The sequence below is a fragment of the Nymphaea colorata genome, chromosome 6 (genome assembly GCF_008831285.2).
Source record: "Nymphaea colorata isolate Beijing-Zhang1983 chromosome 6, ASM883128v2, whole genome shotgun sequence".
Classification (NCBI taxonomy): domain Eukaryota; kingdom Viridiplantae; phylum Streptophyta; class Magnoliopsida; order Nymphaeales; family Nymphaeaceae; genus Nymphaea; species Nymphaea colorata.
In genome coordinates, this window is record NC_045143.1 from 11533217 (window position 1) to 11557537 (window position 24321).

General features: G+C 36.3%; 1 protein-coding gene across 1 annotated transcript; it reads right to left on the bottom strand.

Annotated features, from left to right (window-relative positions):
- Positions 1–5648: 5648 nt before the first annotated feature.
- Positions 5649–7344, bottom strand: LOC116256339 (AAA-ATPase At3g28580-like). Its single transcript, XM_031632690.1, has one exon. The coding sequence runs from the start codon at positions 7279–7281 to the stop codon at positions 5782–5784; it is 1500 nt and encodes a 499-aa protein (XP_031488550.1). The 5' UTR covers positions 7282–7344; the 3' UTR covers positions 5649–5781.
- Between the last annotated feature and the right edge of the window lie 16977 nt (positions 7345–24321).

The window sequence follows — 24321 nt, forward strand, 5'->3', positions numbered from 1 at the left end:
GACTATAAGACCTATGGCTCAAACTAGAGTAGATATGATTTAGATAAAGATGGAATGAATATAAGCACTTAGATAAGTAAGAAGCAGTTGGTTGTGGCGAGATCAAAGGTAGAGTTTGACTATAAGACCTATGGCTCAAACTAGAGTAGATATGATTTAGATAAAAACAATGCTTGTTAATTTGGGAATCCAAGTCTCTCTTCCAATGAAGATGCTATTTGACAACAAGCAATTAACAATATTGCCAATAATCTGGCCTCTCATGAAAAAGCTAAACATATAGAGATGGTTTGTCACCACCTTAGAGATATGGTGTAGGCTGGAAGCATCTTCACTACTCATCTCCTGTCAGAACATCAGGTTGCTGATGTGTTTGTTAAGCCTCTACCTAGTTCTCTAAGTGTTGTAACAAGTTGAACATACTAAATATATATGCTCCAGCTTGAGGAGGAGTGTTAAGAGAAAATAAAATATAGAGAGTAATTTGGAAATATTTCTAAAGTAGGTAGGAGTTTTGTATTATTTTATTCTTTTGTTGGGCTTTTATGTAACTTCACCATCCCACCCTAATCTCTATCTAAAGAGGACTAGGGTTAATTAATGAAGTATTTTTTCCATCTTTTTTTAATATCAACATGGGTCAATCTGGAAGTGAGGATAGGTTGTTGATTCATTTCTTCATAGGTATGGAGCAATGGTGCATTTGTCAAATCAACAAAATTCATTGATGGTCCTATTCTTTCTGTTTACAAGAAGGGAAAATGACTATTTGTAGTTGCTTGGAAGAAGACAATAAATGTACAGATACTTGTAGATACCAACCGAAAGTAGTTCATGGAAGCTTCTTGTTGAGCTGTGATAAATCTTTGTTGATCGCACACATTTGGATAATCTAGCCAAGAGTTTGTCTTTGTGTTTAAAGTTATTATTGTTTTGCTATTCTTTCACGAACTACGCAAACATGCTTCTTAGCTAGATGCAAAGCCAGCTGGATGTATTGATTGTGACTCAATTGCTTGTGACTCAATTGCTGCAGCTTTCCTATACTATGAAGGAAATAGCTTTGTGGGGTTCTCTCTAATAAGAACATCAACGTAAGCATCAAATTCATATAAAGAATTTCTTGGAACTTGGATTATGTATGAACTTGAAATTTGAATTAAAAAAAAGCTCAGGTCATACTAACTTTGAAAAGATGCAGATCTTACTAGGTTTAAGGACATACTAGGATTGTAAATCATTAGTAAATGCAGATATCCCAAAAATTTACTAAATTTGACGGCCTCGTTCAACAGTAAATCAGCATTTAAAAAGCTAATTTTTAATAGTTAATAAGTAAAAAACTTATTTTTGTTCACTTACTTATTCATCATTTCTGCTCTATTGCTGATAATGCATAATTTCAAAAATGAATAATTTTCCAGCCATATGATGGAGAATGAAAGTGGTATTTATCAGGTTAATTCATGAGAAAATTGCATCTGGATTGTTTTTCTTCACTTCTTTATTGTAGAAATTCAATTAGTTTTTCTTTACCTTTTTTCTTTTAATCCGTTTTTGCACTTCCCTATGCAGCTGCTTGGAGTTAGAGAAGTGGTAGTGATTGATGTTACATAATAGCAGAACATAGGACAACTCATAAATCATTTAGTACGTTGTAAATGTTTTCATTCTTATCATTCAAAGTGCTCCAATAATTCAGTTTGTTGTCTTGATGGGATGGGATAAGAGAGCAAATCATCATTTCTCCAGCAGGCTTGATCTCATAAAGCCAAGGACACCCCAAGCAAGCCAAGGTCCAAGTGTTGAGAAGGAAAGAGACATCAATCAACAGAACCCAGTTGGATCTAAGCACCATCCTACCAATCCAATTGTTTGATGAAATTGGTTTTAGTGTGATTATATTGATGTTGTTTAATGGGTTCTCTTACGTTTCCTTACTCATCTCCTTCTTGCTTCTGATAAGAGGGTACAATTATCAATTTGATAAACAGTGATGAGCATAAAGTCCCCTGTCTCATAGTTCCTCTGAATTCATGAACTAGAGCAGGTAGAATTAGTTCAACTTTAACCTTCTAGGTAAGTGAGAGGTTCATTCCTACTGCCCAGAATGAGGCTTGAAGGCCACCACCCCCACCCTAAAAAAATTTTTCCTGCATTCGGGGATCTGATTTGTGTCGGCGTCAGCGAGGGTAGTGGTACAACCTTTAACTTATATGCCGTGCCCCACTACCTTAAGATAGAGAAGCACAACACCCATAGGAATCAAATTAGAGACTTGCTTTTGACATGCCCATAGCCCAACCAGCTATGCTATGCCCCTTGAGGTGTTCAACTATAACTTTGAAATCTCTAAAATCAACTTAAACCTGTTTTAGTGTTAGCTCTAATTTTGGGCATATATGTATTCATAGGAACTTCACAGTGCAAGAACTTCTTTTGAATAGGCTCGCTTCAGTTTGGTATATATGATTTGTAATGTTTCTTTTCATCATAGACATGCAGAGAACACATATATACATAAAAGTATTCTGTCTCGTTGTATCTAATGAAGCCCAACATCATTTATATTTGGCTCTGACTGTAAGGTTGGTTTTTACAAGTGTGGTCCATGCATGATGCTGGCCCCTAAAATCCAGTACTGGCTGTCTAGGAAAGTATTTAGATATTCTCTTTCTAAAGCTTGACTGCAACAAAGAGAACAAGGTCTTGACAATTCCTTATTTCTTTGTGTTTAGTATGTACATGTTTAAGCTTTGAACATGATTTTGGCATTGCTCAAAGTAGAAAATCTCATGAACATTGACTATGTCTGGTACAAATTATATATGAACTATGCCTAAGTTAGTGGAGCCACTTGAGCCATCCTAGCTGATCATTTTTCATACATGGTCAGTGCAGCAACTTTGTTTTTCCTTTTTGGGGTGCAGTGTTGCGGATCTTCCCAAAGTTCTGCTTCTCTGTGCCTTTGAATGAGTGTCCATAAACTGTTCAACGAGATGACTAAAGCAGACAACTTTAGTTTGCTTTGACCCACCCTAAGCTGTTAAAGCATGACTCACAGTGTTCTACAGAAGGTAGACATCCACATTGAGGTTGTTGAGCTGCAACCAAACAGGCCGAAGCCAAAACTCATACTCATGGAAAACTAATGCATGATCAGTTGATCAAAAGAAAAAGGAAAAAAAAAAAAAAGATAACAGTTTGTAAATGTAGTTTTCAATTGTACATGATTTGATTTATTGATGATAAAAGTCTTTTTGTAAATTAATTAGTGACTCTCTCTGGCTCTCTCTCTCTCTTTATGTGTGTATACACACACACACAAACGGGATTGGTAGGCTGGTGAAAATGTGGTCGTCAATTCAATTCTTATGAGTGCTACTCCTCTAAACTACAAGTAAAGGATGCATGACACTCTAGTTAACAGGTATTCCTTTCCCCACCTAGGTCCCATGGCAGCCCTAAACCTCACGAATATAGGAAATGGGGAGGGGTTTTCGTTTCTTTGGGATATCCTTCTTCTCACCCCAAAATGTTTGGAGTAGTAGACAACTAAATTGATTGCCACTTAAGCTATGAGAACTAAATTCATCATTCCCAACAATTACAGTTGTTTGGAATAGTGGAATAGTCAGGAATGAAATTGTAAATTACTGGCAGCTTTGTGCATCACAAAATCAAATGCCAACAAAACATTTCCCTATGCCCCTAGAGCCACCGAGATTGCACTGCCAACATTCACCCTGGTCTTTAACTAGGGCTGTTCATGAGCTAGTTCGAGCCAAACTGAGCCAGCTCGAACTCAACACGAGTGTCATGAACATGGCTTGAGCCGAGCCAGAAGCAAGATAAATTTGAACTAAAAAGGGCCTACCAAAAACTTTATATAAAAATAGTACATATAGAAGTAAAGAGAAGAAAATACAGCTATAGAAAATACAGCTATATATATATATATATATATAAAATATGCCTAAACTAGGGCATAGACAGAAAATGCTGGCTGAGGGGCACTAAGTATAAAGTTTCAAATTTTTAAGGGGCATGAGAAAAATTGATCACAAGTTTCAAATGTAGCCCACACGTGCCTTCACCCCACTCAAGGTTTTCAAGGAAACTACAATCATGTCTGCACCAAGCACCTATGTGACAAAGTCTTTCATTGTTGACCCTTCAATATTCCTTATATTTCCTTTTTATAAGTTGAAACTGTCATCAAGAAACCTTCATTAAGTGACGGAGGCACATGGTGGCTGGTGTGGGCAGCTGCTCGGACTAGCCTTTCAAAGTTTTGTTATTTTTTAATATTAATGTTTTAATATATTTGATTGTTTATACATATAGCATCCCATTAAAAATAATTGAATTAGGGTCTCTTTAGCCAAAAATTTTTGACTCTGCTAGTGCTTTCATTGTTTCATTCCTTACCATGTGAGAACGAGTTATGTGGTATATGGTACACAGCCTTTTAAGGCATAACAACTGTAGTTCCACTTTTATTAGTGTGAGTACAGGAAGCTATGCACAACTCCAGTAACTCCAGTGTGCATAAGTTTGTGCATATAACTCAAAGCTGGTTATGTATACAACCTTAGTGTATGTAATTTAATGTGTCATTTTAAGTATGACAAAAAAAGTTCATGATTAATACAAAAAGAAACTTTTTATAGCAATAAAAAAACCGCAAAAAGAAGATTTGATGATTTGATAAAAGTAAAATTTGTCAGTTCATATATGCAATTGTTATGACCAATATACCCCTTTAGACAGTAAAAAAGTGTTTTCGTTTTTTTGTCCCACTTATAGCATTATCTCATTATCTCATAAATATTTTATTGTTTCATAAACATTATCTTATATTTATGTTTAGTGATATCTCATACATCCGTCTATTATCTCATTATCATATAAATATTTTATTATCTTATAAATATTATCTCATACTTATGTTTAACGTTATCTCATATATATTTATTAGCTATCACATTATCTCATAAATTTTCTGTTATCTCATAAACATGATCTCATACTTATGTTTGACGTTATCTCATACATCCATCCATTTATTATCTTATTATCTCATAACTCTTTTGTTATCTCATAAACATTATCTCATACTTATTTGTTATTTCATAATCTATTTGTTATCTAATGCACATGCAACGATTGATTATGAAAGTAAATATATATATTGGTAGTAGGGTCCACATTCAGTGTACGTTCGTTACATACATGAAGCCGCATACAGAAAACTCTCTCCATATAACCAGGTTTATTAGCATGCCCATCATTTTCATGAGGTGCCCTTTGCTTTAACTCTTCTCCTGTTCTCCATCTCTCTCTCCACTATGCTTAGCCGCTTTGGCGTCATATTTCAGCTTGATATTGGTCATCATTCCTTTTCTTTTTTATTTTAATTTGGAGGTGTGTTCATGAGGCCACTGGATAAAAGTCCTAATTAAAAGGTGTTTTGCAAACACAAGACTGTGCAACTCGAGCCTCAGTCTCAGATCTCATGACAGGAGAGGTGGTGTCTGAAGAGCCTCATCTCAGCAACCCGAAAGCGTCACAAACAAGAAGCAGTATCGGCCAGTTACAGAAAAAGTGAAAAAGAAAAATTCCATTACTAATATTTTGGTATAACAACTTGATCAAGTAAAAACTTGGGAACTAGCTCTTCCTTTATATTTCAGAAGCACGCGGACTCTCAAACGGCAAGCAATTTTTTTTTTAAATTTTTTCAAAAGACTAATTTCAGTTCTTTTTGTCGTTACTTTCTTAATCTTTGTGGTCACTTTCGCTGACAGAAGCACCATCCTCCTCTTCAGTGTTCTTCCCTCGATCTCCTTCACCAGCCGTCTCCTTCTTCATCTTCTCCTCCTTAGCTTTCTCCATGAATTCAATCAAGTTGCGGAGGCATGTCCTGTTCTCCTCTTCTTTCTCGTCCAAAGCTTCTGCCATCAACCTCTCTGCAACATCTGCAGGTGCCACCTGAACCTGGTCCACCTCAAAGAGCCTCCTCACCTCCTTAAAAAGTTCGTGCCATTCCAGACCTAAGTAGTTCTTGGCTAGGACCTTGAACCCTTCATAGCAACAGTAAGACATCTCTATGTGCCTGTCCATTCTCCCCGTCCTGATAAGCGCAGGGTCCAACTTTTCTATGTGATTCGTGGTGAAAATTATGAGTCTCTCGCCTCCACAAGCAGACCACAGTCCATCTATGAAGTTGAGAAGCCCGGACAGAGTTACTCTGCTCTCATCTTTACCTCTTGAAAGCCTCCCACCGACACCCTTCTTTTTTTCCTGCTTCTCTTCTTCCTCTTCTTCCTCCTCCTTCTTCTTCCTGCTGCCTGTCAGATCCAAAGAGCAATCTATGTCTTCTATGACGATTATCGATTTGCTACTGGTTTCAATCATGAGCTTTCTGAGCTCGGTGTTGTCCTTGACGGAGGTGAGTTCGAGATCATAGACGTCATAGTCCATATAATTGGCCATGGCTGCGATCATGGTCGATTTGCCGGTCCCAGGAGGACCATATAGCAAGTAACCGCGTTTCCATGCTTTTCCGATTCGACGGTAGTACTCCTTGCTATTTTTGAAGAAGTCCAGGTCTTTGATGATCTTGTTCTTCTTGTTGGCGTCCATGGCAACCGTTTCGAAGGTCGCCGGGTGCTCGAAAGGAACATGACTCCACAGCTTCGTTCGGTAGCTGTGGTCGTCCATTTTAGGGTTGTTGGTGTAAAGTTTCCGGCGTCGGTTCCGGGCCTCGATCACCTTCGCCTCTTCCACGACGTGTTTCATGTACGAATCGACGACGAGTTTCCGGTGGCGCTTGTGGAAGGATAGTTTGTAGAATCGCTTCTCGTCCGGCGAGGGGTAAAAGGAAAAGGACTGAGACCGGTTCATGGACTTGCCGGAGGTCCACCAGACGGTGACGCCATGGAAGTCGTCGGTCACCTCCTCATACTCGTCCATGCTGAGGATCAGGTTGTGGGAGTCCTTGTCCATCCTCCCCTTCAGCTTCCTTGCTCGCGTCGACGAGGTATTTGCCAGGTACGTCTCGATTGAGCCATAGGCCAAGCTGTACCTCAGCCACTCGCCGCTGAGCTCGTCGATCCGGATGTCGACATACGGGTTGAACACCTCCACCACCGTCCGCCATCTCCTCATCAGGAAGCTCCGGATGGTATAGGGGAGGAAGTCTTTCGCAGTGGTTGCCAGGCACGCGAATAGTGAGACTAAAACGGATCCCCAGGTCATCCATAACTGGCTCTCCATTGCTGTGCTCTAGCGAGGATAATTCAGTGAAAGGTAGTGCAATATATATAATTGGACATTCTCAAGAACAGATCAAACATAGCTCAATTTGTATGCAAATTATATTTCAGGTTCACTTTCTTGGTCGACAAGATCATGACATGGAAAATTAATGAGTGCTTGTCTTTCTCTCTCTCTCTCTCTCTCTCTCTTTTTAATATATATATATATATATATATATATATATATATATATATGACCAAACTTGCGTACGATGAGGTCAGGCACTGCCCTCAGCATTATTTAAAGATCCACGCCTGGAAGGGATCGAAGGCATAATATATACCTATAATTCTTATACAGTCTTTTACTTGTCCTTTGATGCTTATAATCAATTGAATGAATCCGCAACTTGAGGTGCACCAGGGTAGTCTCTCTCCTTCTGTTTTGTCCACTTGATGTGATTATCAAGGTGCTCGATCCGGAAAGTCCTTGGAATTGGGTGTCAAATTGCGTGTACAAACTCTACTAAATTGTATACGCTGCAAAAAATCTTTCTACCATTTTAAGCGAAAATTTTGATATTCATGCTTCAAACCCCAGAAGCCATCTATTTATTAGGCATATATATATATAAATATAACGTCAAACTAAATCATGCTGGCCATATTAGAGGGTATCTGGATTTGGGTGCCACTCCACCATATGTGTTACATACAACTGAAACAATCTCCATCACTTATAAGTTAGGTAATAGCACGTGAAGGTCTCACTGTATTTTCTGCCTGAAATGCTTACTTTCCTGCCACTCATGCTAGTCGTGCATTTTCTCTTAAGTCCATTTAGCTTGCGCCAGATAGTACAAGAAATTTACTTTCAGTTTACAAATGTGGCAAGGACAATGGTGTCATTTCTGAATTCAATCTCAACAAATACTTGTGAAGGATTACAAGGCAACAACCATTCTACTGGAAGGCGCCAGTCATCAAGGCTTATATCATTTTCAATTAACAAAATTAGGAACTAACAATAAAGTGACCATCACTGCTCTTGAACATGTTTTGTCTATGTATGGTTTGCCAATTTTAGATAAGTACTCTTTCAAAAATGCTTGTGAGGATTATCAAATGGGCAAAAGTCATGCCTTGCTAACACAAGTCTTTAAGCATTGCTTGAGAACATTTGGATATAGTCATTTCTGATGTTTGGGAACCTTCACCTATTCCATTTATGCGCAGCATAAGTTTTGTTGATGCTAGTTCTTATTTTCAGTATCTATTCATCGTAAAGCATTGGTGTGGTTCAATTCTTCAACCCTGAGGTAGAAAATTTGTTTGATGCAAAAATCAAGTATTCTCACAATGATTGGGGTGGCAAATTTTGAAATGTCTCAACTTCTCTCAGAAACTGTGGAATAGATCATCATGTCTTATACCATCCACGAGGAAAATAGCAAGATGAAGCAAAAACACAAACACATTGTTGAGACAGCACTAACCCTTCTTGCTTAATCTGGAATACTACAAAAAGATTGGCATTATGCTCTTCGCCCGACTATATTTATTATAAATTGCATGTTATCACTAGTTACAAAAATGATATCATGTTTCAAGTGTTTTTTCAGCAAGCTCCGGAATACAAGTTTCTCATGGTATTTGGATATACATGCTATTCATGCTTTCCACAGTTTCATATACATAAGATGGATTTTCAGAGTAAGTTGTGTATATTCATTGGTTATAGCTCGCAACACAAAGGTTGCTTGTGTTTTGATACTTCCTCAGTTCAATATACATAAGATGGAATTCATTGGTTAGAGCTTGCCACACAAAGAGTTCTTCTGTTTTGATACTTCCTGCATTTAACAAGTGGTTACAAGTTGGCATGCTGTATTTGACTAGTGATGTTTTCAATTCAAAGGAAACTGCACCATTGACACCCCATGTCACCACCTCGCCCATACTGATTCCTATTTCTACTCCATTTCTCACTACATTTTTACCAAAAATATTCACCTTTTAACCATGACTAATCCTTTTAGCTCGAGTCCACCGGCGGTACAAGATTCTTCATTATCTCCTCATGCAATGACCTTTCCATTCTATGGATCACCCAACATGAGACACAGTCTATCATTAAACCTACTTCTCAACAAGTCACCCACCAACCTCAAGACTTCATTAGTCCTTAGAACTTACACAGCGACCACACATTCTGAAACTGGCTTTCTTCAAACTAAGATCTATCTAACCACAACCAATGTGAACCTAGAGCAAGAACCCTCACCTATATATCTTCAAGCCATCAAAAGTCATCATTGGCAATGTTGCAATGGAAGAAGAATACACAACACATCTGAAAAAAGAAACTCAGAAGTTTGTAAATCCTTCATCTGATCCTAATGTGGTAGGAAGCAAATGGGTCTTCAAGATGAAGTGCAATGCTGGTAAATCTCTACACCAATATAAAACTTGTCTAGCGGCAGGGGTTGTATTCAACAAGAAGGGGTTGATTAGAGTGACACTATTAATCCTGTTGTTAAGATTCCAACTATTTGGATGATTTTTACTGTAGCTATTTACAAAGGATGGACAATTATCCAGTTGGATGTCTTCAATGATCTTCTTAGTAGTGAACTCATTGCAGAGGTTTATATGGACCAACCACAGTGTCTTATTTATCCTCAAAGGCCCTTCTCTTTATATTTTTAGTGACACCCTAGTCCTATGTTTGCATATTTATGTGGATGACACCATTCTCATAGGAATCTCTTATGCGACAAGTGTTTAGACCATTGACAAGTTGGGAAAAAGAATCCTAATTTAAAACACTTTGGTGCTTTACATTTGTTTCTCGATATTGACGTGACAAAAACAGCTCATGGCATTTCCATAACACAACAAAATATATATTTGAACTCTCAGCTAATGCATAATGGAAAATGCCAAAATAATTCCTACTCGTATGTTGATATCTTCTAAACATGTTCAAGTTGATGGACTACTTTTCTCTACTCCTACTTACCATCATCAAATAGCATGGGTAGTAGAATGCCTCAAACTGACATGGCCTAATCTCTACTTTGTGGTGAATAAAGTATGTCAATACATGAAAAACACACACCGACGTAAATTGGAGTGCCAATGAGTGTATTCTATGATATGTCAAAGGTGCTACTACCTACAATACTCATGTCACCTTCATCATCTCTTGAACTCTTAGCTTATGCGACATAGATTAGCCCAGCAATCTTGATGGCTGTTAGCCCGTTTTTCCAATGGCAGTTTCACTGGTTTCCTATTGTACTCATAAACATTTTATAGTTGCACAGTCTAACATTGAGGCTTATACCAAGTTCTTGCAAATACAATTGCTGAAAATATTTCTTTTATTCTATATCATTAGCTTTTGCACAGATTTTCTCTATGGTTCTTTGTTGTGGTGATCTCAAAGGTTCTACTTCATCAATAAATCCAATTTTTCATCAACAAGAGAAGCACATCAAAGTTGATGTGCATTTTATTTAAGACCACATTGCCAAGGGCTACAAGGGCCACATTCCAGATCAAGATAAGCTTGATGATGTTATGACTGAAGCACTCTCCTTAGATTGGTTCCTGACCTTGAGACAAGCTCAATATGCATTCCCTCAAGTTGAGCTTAAGGGGAAATATGAGTGTAAGATATGATACCAACATTGGAATCCACAATGACCTAAACCACAACAGAAAAACAATATATGAGTAAACCTATAAGGGTCAAATAAGATGATTTACACATCCAAATCAGTAAGGAAAAATAAGAGATGTTACCAAGATTGTTTTTAAAGTCAAGGGATTGGTTAATCTCTTCTAAATGTAAAGGGGTATAAAAGGAAAGGCCAACCCGATATATGGTGCAATCTGATGAAATATGAAAATGCCTCATCAGAAATGAATTAGAATTCAAAAACTTTCTTGAATTGCAATATGGGATATGAAAATACAAGTCTGAATTTTTTTGCTATAAAATGAAACCATAAAAAGAATCTCGGTCATTCTTTGACCATAATTTAGTGGATAAATGAAGGCTGCATAAGTAATAGAATATTGGCAACATGCACAACCATTTATGTTAGTTCCATTGAGGAAAGCATAAATACAGATGATATTTTACCAGTTTCAGATCGTATTAAGATCTTTGGTGCATTCTTAGTGTCACAAAAAATGTATGAGTACTAATGATTGAATGAGATTTTATCTTCTTTATTGACACTCACTTATCAATTTTGCGTGTTCCACATGTATTATTAGTATTGTCCTTCTTTAAATTGGATGATTTTGCACACTTATTTTGTATTATTAATACCTTGTGGATATATGAACAATATACATTACTCAATAAAACAACGATTGCAAAATCATATTACTCAAAAGCACATTGATTGAAAGATTCATTTTTCATTAATCAATAATTTTTTATAACAGCTTTGTCTCTATTTTGCAAATAGGCTGCTTACTATGATTTTAGGTATTTCAATAGCATTTACAATATCTTAGTTCAAAATAGCTAGGATCCACTTATAAAACTTATAGACATTCATTTCCTCATGTACTTTTATTGTCTCCATGTTCATGCCCCACAATATTTGCTATTCAAGTAACTGTTATAAAAAAAAAAATGGTTACGATAATAGGCACTAATAAAAAGCTGAACTTTGTTAGACACCTTGGGAGATGACACATTGTTGTAGAAGCAAGTTTCCAATTGCGTACAGATAAAAGGTTTGCTAAGCATCCGTGCCACGTATAGCATCCCATTTTATCTTAATATGCCCAATGTTCTCAATAGATATTTTTGAGAAGTAGTAGCATCATTAGTATGCAAAGTTTGATACTACAAGCACATATTGTATCGGGCATTTAATATGGCAAAAAAGGAAATGACACTAGGACTCTAGTATGAGCAACATGCATTGATATGATGGCAAAAAAGACAATAGAACTACACCATTACCATAATTCATAGCTGCATTTGGTGCTAAGAACAGTGATAATGCATGAAATACATTGTAGTCTAATTGTTATTTACATGCATTCATCTGTGATTGAGTCTTTACATGTGTCCATTTATGTTGTTGCAAGCATTAAAGAGCCCAATTGCAATTTCCATAAATAAATGGAGTTAAAACTCGGGTTTTAGAAATTAAAGTAGACATTTTAGTTGTCTAGGACTAAAATTGTCCATAACTTCTTATCTTGAGAGTGGACTTGAACATGAAGAGAGATCTACCCCTTGATCCATGATGCAATAAAGTATGAAATAGTCCAAAAGCTCCTCTAGAGTGCTTACATGTCTACATTTATGTTGCTGCAAGCATTCAGGAGCTCCATTGCAATTTTCACAAATAAATGGGGTTAAAACTAGGGTTTTAGATATTAAAGTAGGCATGTTAGTTGTCAAGGAGTAAAATTGTCCATAACTTCTCATCTTAAGAGTGGATCAAAATCTAACGAGAGACCTAAACCTTAATCCATGATGTGGTAAATTATGTAATACCCAAAAAGTTCCTTCAAAGTAGTGCTGGCCTTATTTCTAGAATTAGTTTGCAATTAGAAATGTTAGTGGTTAAATAGTTTGTTTGAGAATTTAACCAAAATCAGCCATGGTTGAGTATAAAAGCCAAATTAAGAGAACATCTTCCTCCTTCCCCCTATACATATGTGAAAATGATCCCCTTATTTCCCCTCTTTCTACCTCAACTCCCCAATTTGAAGAATTATTCCTCCCTCTAAAAAAGCTATCATTGGATTACCACTATGTGGCCATTCTTCCAAATTTTCAAATTCCTCTCCTTTGTCTATTATCTTGAAATCCAGCATATGTGTGGGTTGAATCAAAATCATGCGGTTGATTCATGGCTGCAATCACAAATTAATTGGGGAGCATTGTTGTTCTTCATAAAACCCAATCTGACAGTAACAATTAGGGGCATATAGGAATTACATGTAGGTTGACTTCCAACATTTGAAAGCTCTTTTTTTTCATATTGGTTACTTTTATATTTTCATTATATTGCATTAAAATATGAACTATAGATTGTTTAAGCATAAAATTTAAAAGCTTTTGAAAGAAGGGGTCCCGACAATTTGGAACTTTTGGTATATTGCAATCTGCCTTATGCATGTGGTGCAATTTTTATGTTAAAAGCAAATTGAAATGATAGTTTCAATACAAATAGTGGAAACTACATACTAATAGAAACACTCTTTGATTGTAATTTAGTGGATCAATGAAGATTTCATTGGTGATTGAATGTTAGTAAAATGCACAAGCATCAAAGAATCCAATTTTCTGTGCTCAGTTGTTGATATAGAGGACTGCAAAGATGTTGATGATATTATTACAGCATCATAGATTTTTAAATCTGTGATGGTTTCTTAGCACAATTAAAAAATATATAAGCATTAACGATTGAAACAACATTGAACTTATTTTCTTCGTCAACGTTCACTAATATATGAAAATATAACAACAATAAAATCAACAAGAACATAAATCAAAACAATAATAGAACAAGGTTTGGCTAATTGCAACCTGCATACAAGATGATATTTCTCCTCTTTTAGAGTGAAGTTCATCATCATGAGAGAGAGAGAGAGCTATTTATGGTATTTGTTAAGGTGGTGATAGCCCGATGACACATGATTTGTGAGGATCAAGAAAGAAAGGGAGAGCTATTTATTATATTTGTTAAGGTGGGGCTTGCCTCAAGATTGAAACTGGTTACATGCACACCCATGTGCACAAAAAATTCTGCACAGGGTTGTGTAATGACCAAACAACCTTGAAAAGTTAAAAAAAGGACTTTTTAGGACAAACAGCAGTTACTAAAAAGTTAAAAAGTATAAAATATATTTCTTTACAAAAAATTGCTAAAATGTCTCAACCCCAAGTCTATTTGTTCCGTGCAGACCCTTGTGCACACAACTCAATCTCCCCGATGACACACAATTGTGACAATCACAACACCATCATTTTCATTGACAGATCAATATATTGCATTAGCACATCATTGCATTTTTTATATTTATGTGAATTTTTATAAATCAGTTGTCAAATAGCAAACCACTTGCAAGTCTCCAGCACAATACCAGCATGTAGCTGGTAAGAAGTAAGTACCAAAAACGGGTGATTGCAAGTAACAAGCCTAATTAGCGGGTTGTTAGCTAAATGATGTAAACTCCAATCATGTTCAACAACAAAGATGAAGCACAAAAGTTTTGAAATTCATTGTTCATACTTATGTGCATTATGTTTGTACTTTTTTGTTTTTTTGAATGCAAAAGATGCACAATTGGACCATGCTAGCACTTTGCTTCACTACATTAAGCAAATAAGCAAACTAATGTTTGCTTTTCTTGAATTGAACCTACTTTCCTCTTGCCATCGACATTATACCTTCCCTCCATCAGCCATATATAAATTTTCACCTCCTTCCATTGACATCATCCATTCCTGCCACGTACAATGCATAGATGAACCAAATAATTTGCAAATACAAGGGTAGGGCTGCAGACAGGTTAGCTCGAGTGAAACTTGACTAAGAAAACCTCGAGCTTGAGCTCAAACTAGCTTGGCTTATTGTGCAGCCCTATACGATTAGGATGCAAGAGACAATCACTTTCCTTTGCAAAACCACAACAATAGACTAGCATAAGGTGATATAGGCACTAGCAAAATGCCCATATACTTCTATCTAGAGTGCCTTCTTTAACTGGGCATGAATTTTGTTAAGCTTTAGGTCTCTTGATAACTTCTTTATTTTATCTTGTTGTCAATCCTTCAAATTTAAATTAATGAAATGTTAGATACAATGTTGTCACTTTCTGCCATCGACAAAGCACTTGTCTCGCCCTCCGCCATACATGAATGTGCGGTTTGACAACAAGCTTGTTCATTTCCATTGGCCAATAGCAGAGCCAGAAACTTTTGGCTATTAAGGGGCTTTGGTGTTTTAATTTTAATCTTAATGCGGCACTTGTATATAAATAAGTAAAAATTGATAAGTTACCAACATATAAATAATGCAATTTCTGTCGGCTGGCATGAGCACTAGCCCACATGTGGCTCCACCACTGTCATTAGCCACAAGAAAGAACAACATCGTTAGCTTGAGCATGGTGTAACGGGGAATGGCATTAGACGGGTATGCACTCTTGCTTCTCTGTAACAAATGCTTCACAAATCAGTGCATGTTTTCTATAGGGTTTTCTGTGGTAGAAAACGCAATCCGTAGTTAGGCATTATAGAAGAAAGGAAGGCTAGTTAGGAGTCCCATGCATGCACGACGGATGTGCGGTCATATGTTCAACTACAAACTAAGTTGAGCAACCATCGATCAATGACTTTGGAAACTTCACATACATGAAGTTTGTAAGTATTTATTAATAACTAATAGAGCTTCTATAAACTGATACATTTGTATCCCCTATGTTCAGCAGTGGCTCTAAACAAAGCCCATCCAGTCACAGGTAATTAAGCAAACGAGGTCATTGGTCTCGCATTCTTAAGTGTACTTTGAACTTCTTCTGTAATTTGATTTTGCGTATTAACCAAACTGTTGCTTATCTTAAACCATAAAGATAATGTTGCCAACTCCATAGGAGAATAAGCTTGTTGGGTGATTTACATGGTCGACTTTGCTAACAAAATCATTAACCTCTATCCAGCGGCGGACCTACATGGGGACTAGTGTGGGCTACTGCCCACGCCATTCCATTATGAATTTCATTTGAAGACTTAAAATTAAAACATGATAACTCAAAAATTGCATGGCAGTGCCCACACCAGACATAAGCGGGTGACTCAAATGCCCCTCAGCCAGAAAATCCTGGCTCTGCTACTGCCTTTATCTTCAAGCAGGTTATGTGCTAGTATGGTTAATGACAAAAACACACCTTGTTAATAATAAAGAGAACCTTTTGTAGGGGCAAAAAAGAAAACTGGAAAGTTAAAAGACTAAAAAAGACATCTTTTTAAATAATTTCTAAGATATCTCAGGTCCCTATGTTTTGTTTTGGTGTATATGTATTGCATGCACCGAGCAGCACACCCAACTCACTCTTATATGACGTGTTGTCCAACACCAAAGACCTTTTCAATTGCAAGAGTAGCAATAGGTTACTATTTCAGTTTACTTTTGTCCCCAAAGAATTGGTGGCAACTCTTGATGAATTTACGTACTCCAAGGAAAGCAAATTCCCATGAACAACTCTGACTGTAAACTTTTCACCATCAGGTACATGAATTCCATTTTGCTAGAACCCACGAACTTCACCCAAAGCAACATGCAAGAAGATGATTGACCACTTCAACAAATTAAGGCATGAAAATAGAATGATTACAGTGGCGAAGCCATGCCCCCCTACACTCCTTCACAAATTTTAGAAAAACAAAAACATGTAATTTTACAAATTAATGTTTATTTAGCTTATATAAAAATTTAATTTTATTTACTATTAAAATTTTGAAACTTTGACTCTCCTGACTCGCCCTTGTCATGGCTATATATATATATATATATATATAGAGAGAGAGAGAGAGAGAGAGAGAGAGAGCACGATACTTACCAAAACCTAGGAATCACCAATTGAATGACATAAATTGAATGTGTGGGCGATATTTTACATGACCATGAATTCGAACTTGAAAAGCCAGTGTGTAATATTTTAAGATCGTTTGAGCAATTAATTGGGATATTTATATGAAAAGTTGCCCCCATTATACTGACATTGAGTTGTCAAATATATATAAAGACAAAAATGAGCCCTTCATCTTACAGGGGTTAACATCTAACAGACCATAAGAAAAATTGATTAGGGTAGTTGAAGACTTGAAGTAGGTTAAGATAGCTTACTATATGAAAGGAAAGGCGTAATTGCTTCACGTCAAAGGAAGCCTGGGTTAGATTGCTGTTACCATAATTTATAATAATGAACTGTTGATGTCTTGGTCGGCACGCAAGCTGTTCCTGCCAGGTAAGTTTCAGAAAATATTATTTATCTAAGAAAGACAACCGTCATATTGTGGTAGTATGGTCCATGTCATAAGTTTTTCTTAAATGAACCGTAAATAATATCTATCAGAAATAGTTTTTTAAAACTTCAATATAAGGGCAGGTGAGGGCCTAAAAAACATTTTACCAATTTGGTTTTTATAGTTGATACCTCATGAACCGTAAACAATAACATCGATGCTAAAATTGAAGGGTGTACCATATTTAATCCAAGTTCGATGCTTAAATTAAAGGGTCTACCATATTAAATTCAAGTTCTAGAACAGCTCAGGACCATAAAAGCAAAGGATAAGAGGGCTTTGAGTATTCTTTAAACAGTGGGTTGTTACTTGTTAATCTCTTGCTCACCAGTGAAGTAGACATTATCAGCAATAGACAAGCAATTTCACAATTATTGAGCTGGTAGTGACATTAGTGCCCAATTGTTATAATTAATTGAGTTTAATAATAACGAAATACGTGTAACGAGTAATATTCAACAACCGTCGATTATGTATTCTCTGGTTTTTAATAAACTAGATAGCAAAGAATGAATGTTCTTATTAGTACAGTTCTTTTCTAAAATATTGCATTTGAAAATGAAATTTGCATATTAGAATATCGATAAGTATTCGTCCAACAAAAATTCAATTTCACAAAAATATTTGTGGCAGCGGAGAAACTCATAATCACTAACAGTATTAAAAAAAGCATGGATTCACAGATGAGTGAAAAAAGCATATCGGTAAAAGTGCATTTTTTTAACAATGTTCAGGATGTGGTGTTGGTGAAAATCGTGTTTCACCGACTTATGGATGCCAACGTCGATGCAAATCACTTTCACTGATGGGAAACTGTCGATGAAATTCACCTTTTACTAACAGCTGTAAGATGGCGTTGATAAAAATTATCCTTGCGCTGACACATATTTGGTGAAAGTATTACAGTTGACGTTCAGGACACTGTCGGTAAAAATTTTTAGTGGCATCCAATAATATGTCGATAAAAATATTTATGGACGTTTTATACGGTAAAAGTATTAAGTATTAGTACCAACATCTAGGATGTTGGAAATTGCGTTATTTACCTATGCGCAGGACGCGTCGGTAAAGACTTGGTAGCAACACATGCATTTTAATAGTTTCTACCGACATTTTCTTTACTGACAACCACTGGTAGACATCTGTAAAACTTTTTGCCGATGCGTCTGCATGTTTCATCGACGCTTTATGGCAGTCGGGTGAATTTTTTTTGTTAGTGCAAGAACCCAAGCTCAAAACATGTTGAATGTGGACAAATTTTTTTCATCAACGGGGTCCACTAATTATTAAAGAGTGAACCTCTTAATACCATAAACAAACCATGAAAAGGGACCCACCACTTTTACTAGATATAATTCGAACTCATTAACTAATACAAATTCAAGAAATTCAGATTATATATATTAACATCGTCGACGTATTTTTCCTCGTCGGTTTGCTCTTGGCCTATTTTCTTCTCAATTCTAAATGGCAAGAACTAAAGCGTGTGTAACCTTCTGTCTTTGTAATGGCGGAAAAAAAAGCTTAATAATGTCAAAGTTCTTCGCAAGGAAAACGAAAGTTTTCTGTCCTGCTGTGGACGCTAGACAGTTCACTAAATCTAAAGGTTGTCGTAAACAAAAAAAATTATACTGAATTAGTTAAGAAAAATAACGTGCAAAAAAAGCTTAATAATATCAAACTTCTTTGCAAGGAAAACGAAAGTTTTCTGGCTTGCTGTGGACATTAGACAGTTCACTAAATTTAAAGGTTGTCGTAAACAAAAATTATGCTGAATTAGTTAAGAAAAACAACTGACACTGCAATTGCGATCAAAGTAATAACTTGTCAACCAGCTGTAGGGCTGGACAGGAGCCGAGTCGAGCTTCAGTTCACCTCAAACTTGAATCAAGCACCATAAAACATGCTCAATTTTCACTCGACGATACAGCATCAAGCTCGAGCTCCACTCAATTAATTTCTGTTAATTTGTCTCGTTTTCACTCTTTAACACATTTAACTGGTTTCTTTTATCTAATTCAACAATGAACCACCATTTAACATAAAATTTAAAGAAAGAATACACATATTCTGCATCCAAATATCTTCTTAAGAAAAACTTAACAACAAAAAATTTTTCATTCATGACACATTTATGTAGATGAGCCGAGCTGAGTTTAAACAAGTCGAGTTCTTACAACTTGAACTCAATTCCTTTAATATTTCAAGCATAAATTTAAACTGGAGGTCGACTCATTTATAAACAAGTCAAGTTTTTAGGAGCAAGTTCGAGGCAAACTCAAATTGGTTCGACTTGTTGTGCAACCCAACCCGGCTTGCATGGGTTTTCCAGTTTCACACAGAACTTGTATGGCATCCACAAGCACACAAATACATGCACATTTCCACGTTGTTCATTTCCTTTTTGTCTCTACTTATTCACGCTTTCTTCTCTAGCTGGAGTGAATTCTGATGCAATCTTGTTGGCATTTCAGAAGAATGGCAAGGGGAACCAGAAGTAGAGATGGGCCTGCTCGTCATATTAATGGTCAACGTCAATGGCAGGAGACAGAGTTTGTGAATGAACTTGAGTATGGGATGAATGAAGCCTCTTGCCCAGGCGAAGACTTATTCATCTCAACCAGCACAGTCACAAAAAATACATCTTTTCAGAAAAAAAAATCCATATAAAATGCTAGAAATAAGCCAGCTGTTTAAAATTTTTAGAAAACACTGTTAAAAAGACCCAAAAAAAAATCAAAAGTAGAGTTCAGTCAAAAGACCAAACACAAATTTGTATGAAACTGAAACCATAAATCAATTCAAGTTGCATGCAGTTAGAGTGTAAAAAATCAAATGGGAGAATAGCAACTATACCATAGTGGGAAACTCATTGAAATTACATAGAAGAAGAAAGAAAGTAGCATTGTGCTATTTACGTGAAATTAAAATGAACAAAATCTAGGAAAGCTTGTCCCTCCAGCAATTGGAAATTTAAAAATATAGAGAACCAAGAGGAGGAAACTATGGTTGTAAGCAGACAAGTGCCATCAAAACATAACGAAACAAGTTGTAATCCACATGAAATGGTCCTCTATAGAGAGACAGAAACAAAGTCCTTGAAGGATGATGACAGTTAAAAACTTGGAGTCGGGGAATTAATACACTTTTCAATGAAAGAGCATCAACATCTATGAGGACTGCAAAGCAAGCAATCAGTTGGAGAAGGAGAACTGAGAAGATCAAACAATCTATGGAGGCAAAGGAGAAAAGGAGGTCTTTATAGAGAGGAAACTAGACAACAATGCTGCTGATACAAGAGGCATACATCAAGAGATAGGATGCATTCAAGAAGAAGATGGATATCGGCCAGAGAATTACCAAGAGAATGCGTCTACTGACATAGATTGTCGAGGAGGAGGAGGAGGGGGAGGAGGAGGAGGAGGAGGAGGAGATCTATGTAATGATTAAAGGTGGAAGGATCAAGGAATAAATAATTATGATGATGGTAGAGGAGAGTATTAGCAATCATGAGGATAACAAAGGAGGAGGTCAGCAGATGAGTGGTTAGTTATGTCATCGTGGTAGGAGAGAAGAGAGGGAAGAAACAAGGAAACATGTGCATACTAAAGTCCACGAAGAATTCCTTTGTGAAGAGTGCGGGAGTCAAGTTTGGTTCAAAGTGGGAATGGTGCAGTAACTATCTTGAGCCACAAACCATCTACCCTAGCTCAAGCCTACTTTTTTGGGGATGTAATTATTTTGACCTGTATGATCGTTTTAGTATGTCATTCATGATATTCATGAAAATAAACATGAAGCCCATCCTCTGGCAAGTGTGCTGCATTTTTTGTTCTTTCCATGTGTTGTCAATGCATGGAGTTGAAAACCATTAGATTGGCAGATTGATCAATTGTTCTTTATTTCAATTTAGTTGGTTTAATTTGATACTTTACTAAATTAAAATTAGCTGCCAAAAAATGTATTTTGGAGTGAAGAAAATCCAAAATTTGAGTAAAAAATAAAATGAATTTTGGACTGACATTATTTGTTATTAATGATCATCCTCCCTTTACCATAACATGTATGATTTTTGCATAGCTTTATCTTTTCGTTTTAGACCTTTTATTTTGAGCTATTTTCTTTTATTCCTTCAATTAGCTCCATGTTAACTTTTAGGCTTTTGTGACCCATATAACAAGCTTTGGGTCAATGGTTACCAGGGTAGAGGACTTAAGTTCTTGTAACAAACTATGAGCCAGTGCTTCTTAACCATTTTGATTAGGGTACCAAGTGTAGAATACCCTTTGACTTAATTAATCTAACCGAATAGGCTACACATGAGAACTAGACAATGTTTTCTTTCTTTCAATATCTCTTTTATAGGAGTGCAAGCACTTTAGCATATACCCAAACTCAACCACTGCTAAGGCTGCTTTTTTGTAGGCATGCAAACACTTCAATTCTTATCTATGTCTGCCTCGTACCATTTGAGTAACAACTGGAAGAATGGAAACAGCAGGACGTGTTTTCTTTCTAATATATTTCTAGGTACAAACACTTCAGTCTGTGTTTGAAAGAAAAGATGGGGATGACAGCTCCAGGTCCTCTCCCAATTAGACTTTGAAATAAGTATGAGAAGCAATGAAATCAACGGTTCATATTTATCTTTTGCATGCATGTCATGATTTGGTGACTTTGGAGCCCAAATATGGACTAAAGAGATTCTGGATTTTAGAGTCCAAATTAGAATCTAGATTGAACATTTGGATTGAAAACAGATATTAAATCGTAGATTTGGATATAGGACATGGATTCAGATAAGATTTGATCTGAAATTGGTCTAAGAAGAAGAGGATGTCTCCTTCTGGGTCCAGCGAGTGGGCTTCGGTTAGCGTCTAGTTGACTAAGCCTAGCTCAAGTCAAACTGGATCAGGTTTTAAAAGTAGAGTTCAATTGACCAACTTTGGCTAGCCAAATTAGGTTCAGTAGATCGGGTATGGCTCAATTTGATGAGCTAGTTTTTGTGGTGATGCTCTAAATCAGGTAAGTTTCACAAAAGAAACTACACAACATTTACTCGTAAATTTTGGTAGGTTTAAATGAACTGAGATCGGTGGGCTCCACTAAAGCTAATTTAGGCAGGACTTTGAAATTAAGGTTTGTGAGCGAGCAATACATGGATTACTTTTGGAAAATTTGAGGTTGGGGTGCTATATTAGGCAGGACTTGCCTAATATAACGATTATTGGAACTTGGCCATCAAATTTGGTACCCCAGATCTTAACTTGGTTTAGAAATAATTCAAAAACTCCTTCCAATGTTCTTAGAAAGTCAGCTCTTCAAACAACACTAGATGGAGACTGGAAAGAAGTAGGAAAACAAGGGTCCAAATGGGAAAAAGGACAAATTCAACATGTTATGGGTGAAGTTTTGGTAATTTGCCATGAAAAGGCCCAAATAAGTGACTCCTTGACAGTAATCAATCTAGAAATCAGAAAATTCAGGTCAAATTCTAGCTCAATTGAGCTCTAGAGAGAATGTAGAGAGAAATGATTAGGTGGTATAAATGGATAAAGTCAGTAAATTTGTAAAACTGCAGCTATAGTTCACAATATTTCAAATGTGAGTTGGGAGAAATTAGATCCATGCATGAAAAAGATATTTCTAGCTTAATAGGAGCTGATATGTCAGAAATGACTTGAGCCTACACATCCAAATAGAGTGACTGACACCAAGGAAGTGACCTCCTAACACTAGCGGAGCCAGAATTTTTTTATAGTGTGGCACTCATTCAATACCTTTAATTTCTTTGGGGCACTTACATGAATAACAATAAAACATATCAAAACATTGACATGTATATTAAACTAATTTTGTGAGGCTGGTGTGGGCAGTTATTAATATGTATATCAAACTAATTTTGTGTATGCCACTGCCTCCTAACAGTTTGTAATCTAAATTAGATTGAAATCAGGATGAGCTAACTTGAACTGACTAGGATTAGGTCACCATTTGTGAGACTAACATTCCCTAATCATGGTTAGGCTAACTTAACTGAGTTAGACTGAAATAGGCCTTGAGATTACTACACATTAAGATGGAGACATAAAATGGGGATGCATAAATGTGATACAAGAGGGAATAGGGTGAAAGCACATGTTTACATGTAAATTTTTTTTCAACTCCTATATGCAGACCATATAAATGAAATTTGTTACCTATATTTGTCTTTGTTCCTTGTGCGGGATTTTGAGAGATGGGACTCGACTTGTTGGTACGAGGTTTGACCGTTCTTGGAGCCTTTACTATGGGTAATCAGACCGAGGACTAGACTAAAATGTTCAATTTCCTAAGTTTTAACGTCATCCAAAACCTAAGAAAGCAAACATACATTAATTTTAAAATCATGCACATTTTGATGAAGAAAAAATCAATCTTGATGTCTGTTCAATCATTATAAGATCAATGCAAATCGATGTCCTAAATCAAACATAATGCATGCAAAAGCTAACTCATGTAGACCTAGAGTCGGCTCTATGCTAGGATTGGGGTGTAGGACATGGATCTATTAGGGGAAACTAGATCTGAATCCAAGAATTAGTATCATGAGAAATTTATGTAATTCTTGTTCTAAATTTGAAATAGGAGATGTTATAAAAGCCAAAATACCATTTCATGTGATTGATGCTCATGATCCAAAGTCTAAGTTAAAAGATCCAGTAAATTTGATATTGCATTCATGAATGGATATTTTAAGATCCAAAGTCTTAAAGGATAATCCAAATTTGATTATTACAGAGTTCAAAAATCTTGTATTTCGGTCAAATATGTGAATATTGACATGAGATATACAATACAAAGTTCATGGTGTAAAATCTGACCCAAAATCCAAAATTTGAGATCTCAGATTTAAAGTCTGAAATCTAGGATCCAAAATATAGGATTTGAAATCCAAAATCCAAACTCTAAAGTTCAAAATCCAAAATCTAATATTTAAGATCC